Source organism: Trachurus japonicus, chromosome 5, assembly GCF_045865225.1.
Source record: "Trachurus japonicus isolate A0001 chromosome 5, Traja_1.0".
Classification (NCBI taxonomy): domain Eukaryota; kingdom Metazoa; phylum Chordata; class Actinopteri; order Carangiformes; family Carangidae; genus Trachurus; species Trachurus japonicus.
This window is the reverse complement of record NC_140911.1, coordinates 3,299,329-3,314,926: the sequence shown is the minus strand read 5'-3', so window position 1 is coordinate 3,314,926 and position 15,598 is coordinate 3,299,329. Positions and strand designations below refer to the sequence as shown.

Sequence of the window (15,598 nt, the reverse complement as noted above, 5' to 3'; positions counted from 1 at the left end):
ACAAATATGTTCACCTCCGCCTATGGGTTTTTTAAGGTAAAAAATCTTAACTAACAGATATCACCATGAAACTTCCCAAGTTTATCACTCACATTAAGGCAAATATTTTTATTATTACAAGTTTTGTCAAATTTTATGTGTAAATGAGGCAATATCTAATGAAATATGCATTAATTTGCATACATTTCCAGAACCCAAATCTGAAAAATGGATAAAGCTACTTTCAAAATTATTGTTTTATTTTGTTGACATATTAGAGTCAGAAGTTTTTACAGAGGAGGATTTTGGATATCTCTTTTTATCACTCTGTAAATGAGAAAATACTGCCACCAGCCCTAAAAATTATTTTTTGTTTTGCTTTTTTTGTTTTTTTGGAATAAAATGTTGTATGAATGATATATCAACAATCCCCCTCTGTAAAAACCTTCAGAATATAGACAGGAATAAAAAATAATAAAATAAAAACATAGTATGAGTATCACAAATATTTTGGGAGTAACTGGTGTTAAATGTCTCTCACTATCGGTGGACATTTTTGTCCAGGGGTCATGTGGGTAGGGTAAACATTGAGGGATCATCTGTTAAAGTGAATATATTTCATATCAATTGCATTAATACATGTTTTTAAAAACGTTTCTTTGTCCTAATGTAACCTAACATCCGTCTTTGTCTTTGGCCTATTGTTGTTTTATTTCCTCACATGTGGAGCTTTGGCTTCTGTGGTTTTTCTCTTCAAGGGTTAATTATTGCACCAGCTCAGATTGGAGAAAAACAGAAAAATACATTTAAAAATAAAAAATAAAAAAGGAAACAGGAAAAACAATTAGTTATGAGATATCACGGTTATTTATGATGGAAAAAAGAACAAAAAACATCTTTAAATACTAAATAATATTGTATGTATGTGGCGGATGATGTGCAAAATATTGACTGTGTGTGTGTGTATGTGTGTGTGAGGCAGAGAAAGAGAAATACTGAAGTTCTGTTCTGTAAAAAGTAAAAATTCGCTTCTCATTATTGATTATTAGTAAATACTTTGATCAGTTTGTGTGTGTGGAGCTGCAGCTGTTCTGTTCATCATTACTGTAACATCTGACAAAAAAATAATAAACTGTTGTAAGTCTCAATGAAAAATGAATGTATAGGTTTTTATTTGACATAATTCATATTTTCACTCTTTCACTCAGTTTTTTCCCAACAAAACTCATTTTGTGTTCATTTATAATTAGATTTTTGCAGAAATGATAATGGAAGTAATAATGATCCTTATTGATAAATGCTCTCAGTTACACACACACATTCTCACACACACCTGAGGTTTTCTCTGATGTAAACAGTTTTTTTTTCTTTTTTTTAAGGGGTTGTTTGTTGTTATCATTTGTTTAAATGACCTGGTGCCTCACACACTTTATGGCTTCGATGTCTTGTCGTCGACAGAAGAAAGTTTGTTTGTTTGTTGAAGACGGGGATGTTCACAGGAGACGTGTCCCTGATGATCAACCTGAGCTTTAGATTTTAACTGTTTTATATCGTTGTTATAAGTGTTATTTTCTGTGTGTTAGTTAAAGTTAAAGGGATAGTTCAACATTTTGGCAAATTGGCCCATTGCCATAATCGCGCTATAGTCATAGCAGTAGGTTTGTTACCTTTAATTGTCGGTGCAAGCTATTTTTAGTTTCCCTCATCAAACTCATCAAATACACAATCCAACGACTCCACAACGCTCTGGTGGACAAGTTGTGACCTGCACATTCACCACACTATGAGATAATAACACAACGATACCAGGCAGAGTTGTTTTGGAGGGAAATTCATGCAAAACCGCTGATGCACGTTGCCTTCAGGGACAGTTTTTCATCAAGCAGTCTCTGTATTTCCCTCTAAAACAACTCTGTCTGGTAACGTTGTGTTATTATCTCATAGCGTGGTGAATGTGCAGGTCACAACTTGTCCACCAGAGCGTTGTGGAGCTGTTGGATTGTGTATTTGATGAGTTTGATGAGGGAAATCAAGAAATCCCATGAGCCTCCGTAGCGTAGCTCTGAGCAGCTCATGGCTCTGCTCCGCCGTTCTAAAAACAGCTTGCACCGACAATTAAAGGTAACGAACCTACTGCTATGACTATAGCGCGATTATGGCAATGGGCCAATTTGCCAAAATGTTGAACTATCCCTTTAAACACCATGGTGAGTTTGAGTCCTGCTCATCGATTCGTTATTTATTGCTCTTTTCAATCTTTGCTATTGCTTACATGTTTGTTTGGTATTTTTGCTTCTGTGTCCAACAAACTAAAGAAATACATACAAATCAATGTGTGTGTGTGTGTCCAGTCAAATCTGAGCAGGACTGAGTGAAAATGTACAAAAACAAACAAACAAACAAATAAAGGAGAAGTCCCACAAACAGAACAGAGATGAGAACACATGCTTAGGAAAAAAAAAAAAAAAATCATACAATAAAAAAATAAGTAGCATATCTCTGAATAGTAATAAAAAGGAAAAAAAAATTGAGAAGACATTGGCGGCGACCACGTAGAGTTCAGTTGGTTCACTGTCATTCAACCATCAACTTTATACAAAGCATAGCCCTTATTATAGATCATAGCGGAGGAGGAGTGCATTTCTCTTCTGTCCACCGCCACCGGTTCCTCTGGCGCCGTGGACCCAACAACTCTTTACACTGTAAAAACCCATAATCTTACCAAGAATATTTCAAATCAAATCAAATCTCATTATACTTAAAATAAGACTCATCACATTAAAAAGTAGCTTGTTTTTAGACACTTTTTACTTCTTTCAAGCATATTTTCACTTGAAATAATCTGATAGTGGGGCAAGTTTTTCTTCCTTATTACAAGCACAAAAAAATTGCTTTCACTGGCAGATTCGGTAAACCTTTAATTTACAGGCCGCTAATTACGAGATAATGTCAAGAAATAGCCAAGAAATAACAAGTAATTGCATCATAATGTCTAGAAATAGCCTAGAAATAATGGCCAATTTCATTGTAATGTTGAGAAATATAGCCAACAAGTAACAATTGATTGCGTAGAAATGGTCCAGCGATAATGGTTAATTGGTGGAGAAAAATTCTGGCCTTTCCCAAAAAATTCAAAGTATGAAAAGCATGTGTAAGTTTTGACTTTATGGAAAAACATGATATTACTATGAAATTGACTGTTATTTCTAGGCTATTTCTTGACATTATCACGTCATTATCATGTAATTAGCGGCCTGTAAATTAAAGGGTTACTGCAGTTTTTTCTGCTTTTTTCAAGTAAAAAATAGTTTCAAACAAGTGAAAATCATCTAAAAACAAGTTCATTTTTAAGGTGATGAGTCTTATTTCAAGTGGAAAAGAGATTAGTTTTGACTAGAAGTGAGACATTTTGACAAGAAATAAGACAAATATTCTTGGAAAGATTTTGATTATGTTTTTGCAGTGTAAGAACAAAAAAAAACAAGAAAAAAAAAACATCAGTCTGGTTTTTTGGCACAGTGATTTTAGTGCTTTCACATCTCCCACTCGCACACGTTTCTCTCTGCAGGTTTCAGTGTCAGTGAACGTGTCGTCGTGTCGTGTCGTGTCGTGTGCAGCATGGCATCGTCGTCGTCTCTAAGAGCCTGGTTCTGTGAGGTTTTACTGGAGATGTTTCTGTTTCTGGACGAGGAGGAAGCAGCAGCGTCGTCGTCATCGTGTCTCTCACTGTGTTTGTTTGTTTCCTCATCATCATCATCATCACACCTTCTTCTTGCAGGTGGATGATGATGAAGCTGCTGCTGCTGATGATGATGATGATGCTGCTGCTGCTCCCGCTGCTTCCCCCCACAGCTCGCCGTCGCTCTCCGCCCCTCGCTCCTTCTCCTCGTCCCAGTAGTCGTCCTCTTCCTCCTCCTCTTCCTCCTCCACGGGCGACTCGTACGGGGTTTTCTCCTCCTGTTTGATGGCCTGGATGGCGGGGGGAGCCGGGGGGGCAGCGGGCGGAGCGGCGGCGGTGGCAGTGGAGGAGGAGGAGGAGGAGGAGGAAGAGGAGGAGGAGGAGGAAGAGGCAGTGGCGGTGGCGCTGTCTCCTGAGTCGCTGCTGTCCTCGAAGGCCTCGGGGTTCTCCAGCATCTCCCTGATCAGAGGAGGCATCGGCCCGGGGATCTCTGTCTTCAGTGTGATGGCTCGCTCTGCACCTACACACACACACACACACACAGACAAAACACACATGTTGAGGAGTTTTATTATGTTGTTTCATTACTTTTTACTTCACTGCAAAAACTCAAAAACTGTTGAGTTTTTGCAGTGAAGTACAGGGTTAAAATCTTTCCAAGAATATTTGTCTTATTTCTTGTCAAAATGTCTCATTTCTAGTCAAAACTAATCTCTTTTCACTTGAAATAAGACTCATCACCTAAAAATTAACTTGTTTTTAGATCATTTTAACTTGTTTCAAACAAATTTTCACTTGAAATAAGTAGAAAAATCTGCCAGTGAAAGCAAGTTTTTTGTGCTTGTAATAAGAAAGAAAAACTTGCTCCACTATCAGATTTTTCTACTTGTTTCAAGTGAAAATATGCTTGAAAAAAGTAAAAAGTGTCTAAAAACAAGGTTATTACTTATTTTAAGTATAATGAGATTTGTTTTGACTAGAAATAAGACAAATATTCTTGGTAAGATTTTGAGTTTTTGCAGTGTATCTTACTTTACTTAACTTTATTTGTTTATTTGAATGGGACAGTGCACATGAACGGACAAAAACATGTAAATGTGCCGGATTATAGCAAGATGCTAATTTCCGTCCAGAGTCCCACACTGCAAAAACTCAAAATCTTACCAAGAATATTTGTCTTATTTCTAGTCAAAATGTCAATTCTAGTCAAAACAAATCTCATCATACCTAAAATGAGTATATTTAGTTATACATAAAAAAGTAGCATGTTTTTAGACACTTTTTACTTATTTCAAGCCACTTGAAATAAGTAGAATCTGATAGTGGAGCAAGTTTTTCTTTCTTATTACAAGCACAAAAAACCTGCTTTCACTGGCAGATTTTTCTACTTATTTCAAGTGAAAATAGTTTAAAACAAGTGAAAATGATCTAAAAACAAGTAAATTTTTAGGTAATTTTTATTTTAAGTGGAAAGAGTTTAGTTTTGACTAGAAATTAGACAGTTTGACAAGAAATAAGACAAATATTCTTGGAAAGATTTTGAGTTTTTGCAGTGCATAGATATAAAAACAGTTCAATAACAGTACACATTACACATAATAATGTAGACAACACAAAAAGGCAACTATGACAATGAAGAACATATTGACACACACATTCCACAGGTAGTGGGACCATAAAAGTTTTGTTCTCGGAGATAAAGTGCATAAGTGCTGCGTTAAAGTGACAAATGCTAAAGTGCAAGAGTGCATAGTATTGCACAAGGCCCTAAAGTGCACATCAGTTTAAAGTGCCAGGTTGTGTTGCACGATGCCCATTACACCCAGTTGCACAAGCAGAAGTGTGTAGATATTGCACCTAATTGTATTATGTAAGTTCTAATAAAACCAAAATGACATACACAAAAATATTGTGTACAATTAACTGAAAAATAAAAACTCAAATGGTGCCCGGCAGTTGTTATATACAGGTTACAGGTGTAACCATGCTTTTAGTTTATCTGATAAAAGTTTTATTTTTCCTTTTTGTTTTATGTCCTCTTCACATTTTGTCTTATTTTATCTCACAGTCTTATTCAGGTTTAGTTTTTATGCTGTCACTTGTTCCTCTCTTTTATCTCTTTATCTCATATTCCCCATTTTTATTCTTTTTTATCTCATGTAACTAAATCTTCACGTCTTATTTGCTTCCTCCTGGTCTCAATTAGTTGTTGGCTTCCACTTTTATGGTTTCATGGTTCTTTTTTCTGGTTCCTCTTCTTTGATTACTGCTTTTTTTTTGTCAAACACATGTTTCTAAAAGTTCTTTATAGATCAAGTTATTATTAAATTAAGTTATTATCATTATTAAGGTGTAAAACAATGTTAATTTTTCACTTTTGAATGAAATCACAGAGAAAAAATGTGACTTCTCCACCATTTTTCTTCATATAAGCAGACGAGGGTGTTGCTTCTCTCTGACAGGATAGGGATAAAATCATATTTAATCATTTTATTTGGAATGAAACTCTTTAGACTTGATATTATCAGATTTTTTTTTACAGATTCTTGAGTCTGATACCGACACCAAAATAAAACCAAATGTTACTTTATGAGGAAAATCAGGACCAGGGCTTTTTATTCTAGTCTTATAAATGAATGATCCATGAATTTTTGTTCTTTTTTTTTGCAGTTGCCAACGCTCAGAGCTACAGACAGCGTTTCAACTCTAAAACTTATACAGGTCATTAGATGTAAAATCCTCCTCTGACCTTTGGTGCTGATTCCTCGCAGGTCGGTGACTTTCATCAGCATGCGTGGGAACATGTGCGGCTTGTTGGGGCGGCGGCGGCGGGTGTAGATCTTCAGCGCCTCCAGCAGCGGCTCCTGCAGCTTGTCCACCTTCGCCGGCTCCTCCAGGTCCATCCGGTCTGAGACAGAGAGACAGAGAAACGGTTTTAAAGACTTTAACCCTTCAGAGTCTACGGGGTTTTGTTCTGTATTCCTCTCTCCTGTCTCCTTGTAAAACCTCGGCCCTGTGATGCACAATCAAGTAATTGACATCCTTTTTTTCAGGACAACCTGGGCTTTCAGAATATTAACACTGTAGTGGCGTCATGTGAATGTAGAAGAAGCTATATGATCAGAAAAATAAAAACGGAAAATAAATTTCACATATATTTGTTGGAAACACACATAAAATGATTATAAACTTCTTTTTAGAAACTATATACCATGGGGAATGTACATGTAAATGTAAATGTGGGGTGCGGGGTCTTATGTCTTATGTCTTATGTTTTATGTTCTTATATCTCTATGTATTTGTGGCGTATGCAATGTGGGAATGTATGTAAATGAATGTAATTTGCACTTCTCGAGGCCGTTTTGTACGCAATGGTGAAAACAATTTTCCTTGAAAAGGACAAATAAATTCATCATCTAATAACTGTTGTTTGAGGTCTCTGGGATCAGGGGGGAAAAGGAATAAGGGCTCTAACTATGATACAAAATACAGTGCTGTGCAAATGTTTTAGGCACTTCAGATGTTTAGATTCTTTTCCATCATGCAATACCATCCGAGAGGCCTCTGATGTGTGTCAAAAATTACTATTTAAATTCACAAGAAGACTCAGTCCTCCAACATCTTCACTTTACTTATAATGCCTAAAACATTTGCACAGTACTGTTTATTATTTACATTATTTACAAAAATACCACACTCGCCTGGCATGAAAACCTGACATTTCCATTGGTGCACTGGCTTTTTTTTTGTCTTGTTTCCTGCAACTTTATGATCCCATGTCTTGGTCTTAGCTTGTGTAAAATGCCTAATTGGTAAATCTACGCATTATTTATTGCATTTACGGCTGATTTTCCGATAATCTCGATCATTCAAGGCAACAGAGCATCAACCATCTCTCTTTGGCACACGGGTCTTTGGATGTTTGAGGCAGGACGACTCCGCCTCTGGCTGAGCTACAGACTCACTAGTGGACTCTTTGTAAAGGCTGAAGTGTCCCGCTTTCAATAAAAAGAAGAATTGCGTCTCTGTCATTCAGCGTCTCGGAGATAGACAGAAAAGAGTAAAACAAATACCTCCACAGATGAGGCAGATGGCGCTGAGCAGCCCCGTCTCCGTGTCGTCCATCTCCAGAGGCAGCAGCTGGCCGGCGAAGGCGAACACCAGGTCGGTGAGCGGGCCGAAGCCGGCGTTGTGCATCTGAGTCCGGTTGAGGGTCAGACCGTCGGAGAAGGTCATGGTGTCCTGCTCCGGAGTGTAGCGCGTGCATATCCTCAGCATCTGGACAGCAGCAGAGGAGGAAGAAGAAGAAGAGAAGTGGATATTAGTAAAAAAATAAAGATGAAGTTTGACCTTTACTTAAAGGGATAGTTCAACATTTAGTCAGATTCTCCTCTCACCATAATCCCTATAGTCACAGCAGTAGGTTCATCACCTTTAATTTATCGGTGCATGTTGTTTTTTTGTATGTGCATGTTGCAAACTCATCAAATACACAATCCAACAACTCCAAAACGCTCTGGTGGACAAGTTGTGAACTACATAATATTACATGATTATTTCCTAGCGTGGTGAATGTGCAGTTCACAACTTGTATAATTCTGTAACATTACAACACATGAAGCAAATACTCTGAACTACTTTCTCTTTTGAAATCCCTCCGCCCAGCAGCCTTGTCTGGAATGTAGTTCCGGCTGCATTTACCTCTGAGTTGTTTTAGAGGTAAATACAGAGACTGCTTGCTAAAGAACTGCCCCCAACGGGAACGCACATAAGTGGTTTTGCATGAATTTACCTCTAAAACAACTCTGTCTGGTAACGTTGTATTATTATCTCATAGCGTGGTGAATGTGCAGATCACAACTTGTCCACCAGAGCGTTTTGGAGTTGTTGGATTGTGTATTTGATGAGGGAAAAGCGAAAATACCATGCACGTCGTCCATTGTGTTCACTGAGCAGCTCACGTCTCTGCTCCGCCGATCTCAAAACAACATGCATCGATAATTAAAGGTGATGAACCTACTGCTATGACTATAGGGATTATGGTGAGAGGAGGAGTATCTGACTAAAATGTTGAACTATCCTTTTAAATCATGTGTTTGACAAGTTAATCAGCAGGATGAGAGATGAGGAAGCGTGAGGGAGGAGGAGGAGGAGGAAGGAGACGGTTACAGGAAGTAAAAAGCAGCGTGTGTTTTCTGGTACCAGGATGTCCAGACATGCAGATTTGAGGAGGGTGATCTGGTCGGCGATGGTGAGCGTGGTGAAGCCGGGAAGCCGCTTGGCAAACTCCACAATCTTTATAATGCACTTAGTGGAGAGCTCACTGAACTTATCCCACAGGCCCAGGTCCAGCTGCACCCTGTGGTCCGCACTCGAGTTCTGGGACAGAGAGAGAGAGAGAGAGAGAGAGAGATGATGTGAACGCGTAGATGTGATTGTGCTTTTTTTTTTAAAGGGATAGTTCACCCAAAATTCAAATTTCAGTTTCAGAGTCCTCCGTGCCTTCTCGGAGTTTAACATTTAATTTAATGAAATTTATAATGAAAAACATCTGATACAGGATATAAATCCTCTACATCAGACTCAAATAAATAACAACATACAAAAATTAAACACAAATATACCAACCCATACATAATCACTAAAATACATATAACAGAATAATCCCCAAAAATCTCAAGAAAGCTACAAAAAAAAAGAAAGAAAGAAAAAGAAAGAAACAAACAACAAACAAAATAATTCATACCCTTGCCCTGTAATTATATAAAAAGTCCTTGTTTGACCAACATTGATCGAGTCTATTTTTAAAAGAGTTCACTGACGGAGCCTGTACTACATCCTCAGGAAGCTCGTTCCATACTCTTACAGCTCTGAGTGCAAAAAAATATTTTCTTTTGTCACAACGACACCTTTTTGGTAGGAGTTTTAAGGCGCTAACCCTAACCCTAGCGCCGAGAAGACGATCAAACTTGACTATCTAGAGGAAGTAAAAGTCATAACAAGGTTTCCGTAGGTGAACCTGCGGAAGGATCATTACCGTTTGTCTTGGTTTTACTTACTTACAGCGGGGCTCCGTGCAGCACTGCATGTCCATATGACGGTTGCAAATGGATACCAACAGTCTTCATAACAAAAAGACACACCAAAAAACATCCAAATACCTCCATGCTGCTCGTATGTAATGTCCCTCTTGTATTGTATGTATTTGCGCCGGCACAAATCTCATGAGATTTGGACGGACCAGGAAGAGGAGCTTCCGCTGCAAACAAGCTTGAAATATAAACTTATTTAATTTTTTTCGGAACAATTTCGCATTTCGGGCCTTCAATACAAGACGGACATTACATACGAGCAGCATGGAGGTATTTGGATGTTTTTTGGTGTGTCTTTTTGTTACGAAGACAGTTGGTATCCATTTGCAACCGTCATATGGACATGCACTGCTACGCCGAGACCCCCTGTAACTCAGAGAAGCCACGGATGACTCTGAAACTTCTCCCAGCCCTTAGTCCACATGAGGGTGAGTAGATAATGAGTGCAAGTTGAATTTTGGGTGAACTATCCCTTTAAATATATAAACCAGAAACAGAAAGAGAGGAGCAGACTCACTGTGGTGTATTTTCCCAGCTGACACAGCGACGGGAACGTTTCCTGATGAGCTTTGCTGACTTTGTTGACCAGCTCCTCCAGCTCTCCGCTCAGCTCGTAGTTCTCCGGCAGCACCACCTCCTCCTTCACGTCCTTCTTCTTCTTGTTCCTGTCGTTACGCACCGCTGCACGCAGACACACACATACACACACACACACACACACACAAATTATTATTATTATTATTATTATTATTAATAATATGTTTTGCTTGTTTCTTTTCCTATGAGCTTACATCACTGTGTTGATTACATCACTGCGTTTTTTGGCTAAACACTTATTTCCAAAGGTGCTACATAGATAAAGTTATTATTAAATTAAGTTATTATTATTATTAAGATGTAGAAGGAAGGATGGAGAGAAAGAAAGAAAGAAAGAAAGAAAGAAAGAAAGGTGGAAGAGGAGGAGGGGGCAGATTTGGTCAAGGGAAGGAAGAAGTTAAGGATGGAGGGAAAGAAGGAAGAAAAAGAGAAAGAAAGAAAGAAAGAAAGAAAGAAAGATGGAGGAGGAGGGGAACAAATTGGGTCAAGGGAAGGAGAAAGAAAGAAAGAAAGAAAGAAAGAAAGAAAGAAAGAAAGAAAGAAAGAAAGAAAGAAAGAAAGAAAGAAAGAAAGAAAGAAAGATGGAGGAGGGGAACAGGTTGGGTCAAGAAAGGAAGAGGAAGGAAGGAAGGAAAGCAGGAAGGAAGAAGAGAAAGGAAGATGGAGGAGGGGAACAGATTGGGTCAACAAAGGAAGAAGGAAGGATGGAGGGAGGGAAAGAAAGGAGGGAAGGATTGGAAAAGTGATGGTGGAAAGAAAGAAGGGAAGCAGGAAGGAAAGAAGAATGGAAAAGGAGAAGAGATTGGTTCAGGGAAGGAAGAAGGAAGGACAAAGGGAAAGAAGGGAGGGAGGAAGTGAAAAAGGTGGCGGAGGAGGAGGAAGGGAGGAGGGAGGAAGGAGAGAAGTAAAGTCAAAACAGATTGGGTCAGTTTAACAGGAAGGTTAAACGATGTTCATTTTTCACTTTTGAATGAAATCACAAAGAAAAAATGTGTTTTCTCCGTCATTTTTCTTCATATAAGCAGACGACTGTGTTATTTCTCTCTGATAAGGATAAGAATAAAATCATATTTAATCATTTTGTTTGGAAAAAAACAGCTGCAAGCTTTTTAAACAATGTTAATTTTTCACTTTGAAAGAAATCAGAGACAAAAAACGTGACTATATTCATATAAACAGATGACAGTGATGTTTCTCTCTGACAGAAGGATTTAGGAAACATCAGGATAAAATCATATTCAATAATTTTATTATATTATTGATTATTTTCAATATCAGATGATCTGTTTCTTTCTTGGTTTTTGGGTTAGGGTCACAAAAGACAAGCACCAAGTTTCTCAGCGACTTATGCTTTGAAAACAGCTGCATCAGTTGGTGAACAAAATAAGTTCACAACAGTTTCTGAACCTCCGTCCTGTCCTGTCTCCTGTCGCGTCCTGTCTCACCTTCTTTGGACATGCCGACCTCGAAGCACTTCTGCAGCCGACAGTACTGGCAGCGGTTGCGCGTCACCTTGTTGATCTGACAGTTCTTGTCTCTGTGGCAGGTGTAGACCATGTTCTTCTGGATGCTGCGTCTGAAGAAACCCTGGAAACGAGACATGACAGAAGGGAGGAGTCAGAATAACTGACGAAGAAAACCAGAAAATGTTTTTTTTTTTTTCGGACACTTTTTGCTTGAAAAGAAAACTAAAACGATGAATCGGTTTAAAAACAAGATGCAGATTATTTTAACATTCAATCGACTGATCTTTGCAGCTCTGGTGAGGAATGTGGAAGTAATGATGTTTGATGTTCACACAGCTTCACCACGGTGATTTGACCAAGCAACAGCGCCACCTTGTGGACTGTCTTGTATTTTGTGTGTATTACTGTTTGTTGGACACCAGTGCTTGATGTTTAATGATGTTTGTTGAGTTTCTTCATTGAGAACTTCTTTCTGATCAGACAAGGTGAAGCAGAGCACGATGCAAATCACAGAGACGTGAATATAGAGAGATAACTGATAACTGATAATAGATAATAGATCATTAGGCCTGTCACAGTTATCACATAATGATCACAATCATCCTGCGCCTGCAGCACCATGAACCCGACTAATTTCCGTGTCGGGACAATAAAGTTTATTTGATTTGATTTTGCATAATTGTTAAAATGGTTTCACTTCATCAGTATAAAAGAACATCTGGATGAAACGAACAGAAATGTCTGATTCCCATCACTGTTTCCTTCTATGGTCTATAGAATGGACCATGGTTAAATCCCACATCTACTGACACTAGCATCATGGATTTAGTTGCAAAGCCAATAAATGTCTCTTCTTTTTCTTCTTCTTCCTAAGGTCTATGTGTCTTATTAAACTATGTTCAGGCATAATAGTGACACAAAATGATTAGAAAAAGACAATTAGATCATTAATTGCAATTATTTTTTTGGACATTAATCATCACCTAAACTTTCATGACTGTGACAGACCTTTACATCATTTACATAATAACACCCAGTGACTCTATTGAGTGGTTAAGTGGAAAAATAACAATGGGCTCTATGCACAGCTCCACTATTTCCTGCCCATTATGTGTATTGCATCAGGCACCGTCAAGCAACAGAGAGCAACAGAAAAATAACCAGTGTCGATGAAGAGTCAGTTGTCCTGGTCTCATATTTACATGTTTTATGGCAGGAAAAAAATAATTCAAAATCATTCATTTAAAGGGACAACGAGGAGTTTTGGAAAAGCGAAGCGTTTTCACACTACATTTATGAGCCTCCGCGCACCGTGAAATTCTTTGACCGGCGCAAGACAGACTCATGTTTTCATTAATCAAGAATTAAAGTCAGAGGTTCAAAGACGATCAGATACCGTCGTAGTTCCGACCATAAACGGCGATTCGGCGGCGTTATTCTCATGACTCGCCACAAAACCGAAAGTAAAGAAACGCTGGTCGGCTTGACCACTAATAATAACAAAATAACGATAGAGAAAAAACAACATATTTATCGAAAATGGGCCCATTAACAAGTGTGGGTAACGTAGATTCATCCACATTAATATGAGACTTTTTTATTGTCGTGGAATTTTTTGTTCTGCCGATGGAGAAACTCCTCGTTGTCCCTTTAAGCTTTCTCTCCTCAGCAAACTGTTGAGCTGCTGTTGCCTGAACGAGGTCGTGCAGCATCAGAGAGGAAACACTAGAGGGCGACGTCACAACACTGAACCAGCAGCAGCAGCAGCAGCAGCAGCAGCTGGGCCGAGTCCACATCTGTCTGCAGGCTGCAGCTGCACCTCCGCCTCTGACTCTGATCATCAGCTGTTCACTTCATACATGTAAACCCTCTGTGTGTGTGTGTGTGTGTGTGTGTGTTGTTACCTTGCAGCCCTCGCAGGAGCTGACTCCGTAGTGATACCCAGACGACTTGTCCTGGCACACGAAGCAGGGCTTGTAGACGCGCGGAGGAGGAGGAGGCGACGGAGAGCTGGGAACCATCTCCTCCGAGCTGGTGCTCTGGGTTTCCACGGCTACAGAGAGAGAGGGAGAGAGGGGGGAGAGAAAGAAACACTTAAGTCCAGAGTTTACACAAGTCCTTAAAGTCTTTGAAACGATGATGAAAACTTAAGGAAAGAAAGAAAGGAGGAAGAAAGAAAGAAAGAAAGAAAGAAAGATGGAGGAGGGGACAGATTTGGTCAAGGGAAGGAAGAAGAAGTTAAGGATGGAGGGAAAGAAGGGAGGAAAGAAGGAAGGAAGGAAGAAAGAAAGAAAGAAAGAAAGAAAGAAAGAAAGAAAGAAAGAAAGAAAGAAAGAAAGAAAGAAAGAAAGAAAGAAAGAAAGAAAGAAAGAAAGAAAGAAAGAGGAGGGGACAGATTTGGTCAAGGGAAGGAAGAAGAAGTTAAGGATGGAGGGAAAGAAGGGAGGAAAGAAGGAAAGAAAGAAAGAAAGAAAGAAAGAAAGAAAGAAAGAAAGAAAGAAAGAAAGAAAGAAAGAAAGAAAGAAAGAAAGAAAGAAAGATGGTAGAGGGGAACAGACTGGGTCAAGAAAAGAAGGAAGGATGGAGGGAAAGAAAGGAGGGAAGGATCGGAAAAGTGATGGTGGAAAGAAAGAAGGGAGACAGGAAGGAAAGAAGAATGGAAAAGGAGAACAGATCGGGTTAGGGTTAGGGAAGGAAGGACCAAGGAAAGAAGGAGCAGTGAAAACAGATTGGGTCACTTTTCACAGAGAGAGGAGGAGGAGGAAGAGAAAGAAACACTTAAGTCCAGAGTTTACATAAGTCCTTAAAGTCTTTGAAACGATGATGAAAGCTAAATACAACAACTGATTAAGAGAGAGTGGTCAACAAACAGCCTCCATTGCCCCCCCCCCCTCCTCCAGCGCGACCCCATGCAGCCCCCCCCCCCCCCCCCCTCGGAGCCAGAAGGCAAAAAGCAAAAAGCTCAAAGGCAAAGGCATTTTTAAGAGAAAGGGGAGGGGGCTGCGCTGATTGACAGCCTTAAAAGAGACACAATTAGCTGATGGCCAGATGGCCCCCGCTGATAAAACGCTGATTGGCAGCCGAGGTTTGATTGGCTTCTCCATTTACTAGTGGAGGGAGGGGGGGAGGAGGGAGGGGGGGGGGGTCAACATACCTCTGTTGACTTTTTGACTGACATCTGAATTTTTGTGCCTCCATGTGTGCGTATGTGCATTTTTATTTGAGAGGCCAGCAGCTCCATGTGAACAAACAGAGGCGGGATGTTTATGAGACTTGGCTGTCTCCCTCTGTTCCTTCCCGCTGACTGACTGACTGACTGACTGGATACACTGCAAAAACTCTAAATCTTACCAAGAATATTTGTGTTATTTCTAGTTCAAATGTAATTTCTAGTCAAAAACAAATCTACACTGCAAAAACTCAAACTCTTTCCAAGAATATTTGTCTTATTTCTTGTCAAAATGTCTCATTTCTAGTCAAAACTAATCTCTTTCCACGTTAAATAAGACTCATCACCTAAAAATTTACTTGTTTTTAGATCATTTTCATTTGTTTCAAACTAATTTTCACTTAAGTAGAAAAATCTGCCAGTGAAAGGAAGTTTTTTGTTCTTGTAATATGAAAGAAAAACCTGATCCACTATCAGAATTTTCTACTTATATCAAGTGAAAATATGCTTGAAAAAAGTAAAAAGTGTCTAAAAACAAGCTACTTTTTAATGTGATGTTTCTTATTTTAGGTATAATGAGATTTGTTTTGACTAGAATGACATTTTGACTAGAAAT

At 39.0% G+C, this 15,598-nt stretch overlaps 1 protein-coding gene across 1 annotated transcript in view; it reads right to left on the bottom strand.

Annotated features, from left to right (window-relative positions):
* Window positions 1–3,723: 3,723 nt before the first annotated feature.
* The window catches only part of LOC146986792 (retinoic acid receptor gamma-like), a 37,050-nt gene continuing 25,175 nt past the window's right edge, over window positions 3,724–15,598 (bottom strand). The window contains exons 2-9 of the mRNA XM_085775613.1: window positions 13,718–13,866; window positions 11,793–11,934; window positions 10,268–10,431; window positions 8,861–9,037; window positions 7,732–7,936; window positions 6,408–6,566; window positions 4,031–4,178; window positions 3,724–4,000 (exon numbers count right to left, since the gene is read on the bottom strand). Of these exons, the coding sequence (XP_085631739.1) occupies window positions 3,739–4,000; window positions 4,031–4,178; window positions 6,408–6,566; window positions 7,732–7,936; window positions 8,861–9,037; window positions 10,268–10,431; window positions 11,793–11,934; window positions 13,718–13,866 (1,406 nt within the window). The 3' untranslated portion in view covers window positions 3,724–3,738. The remainder of the gene's footprint in view (window positions 4,001–4,030; window positions 4,179–6,407; window positions 6,567–7,731; window positions 7,937–8,860; window positions 9,038–10,267; window positions 10,432–11,792; window positions 11,935–13,717; window positions 13,867–15,598) is intronic.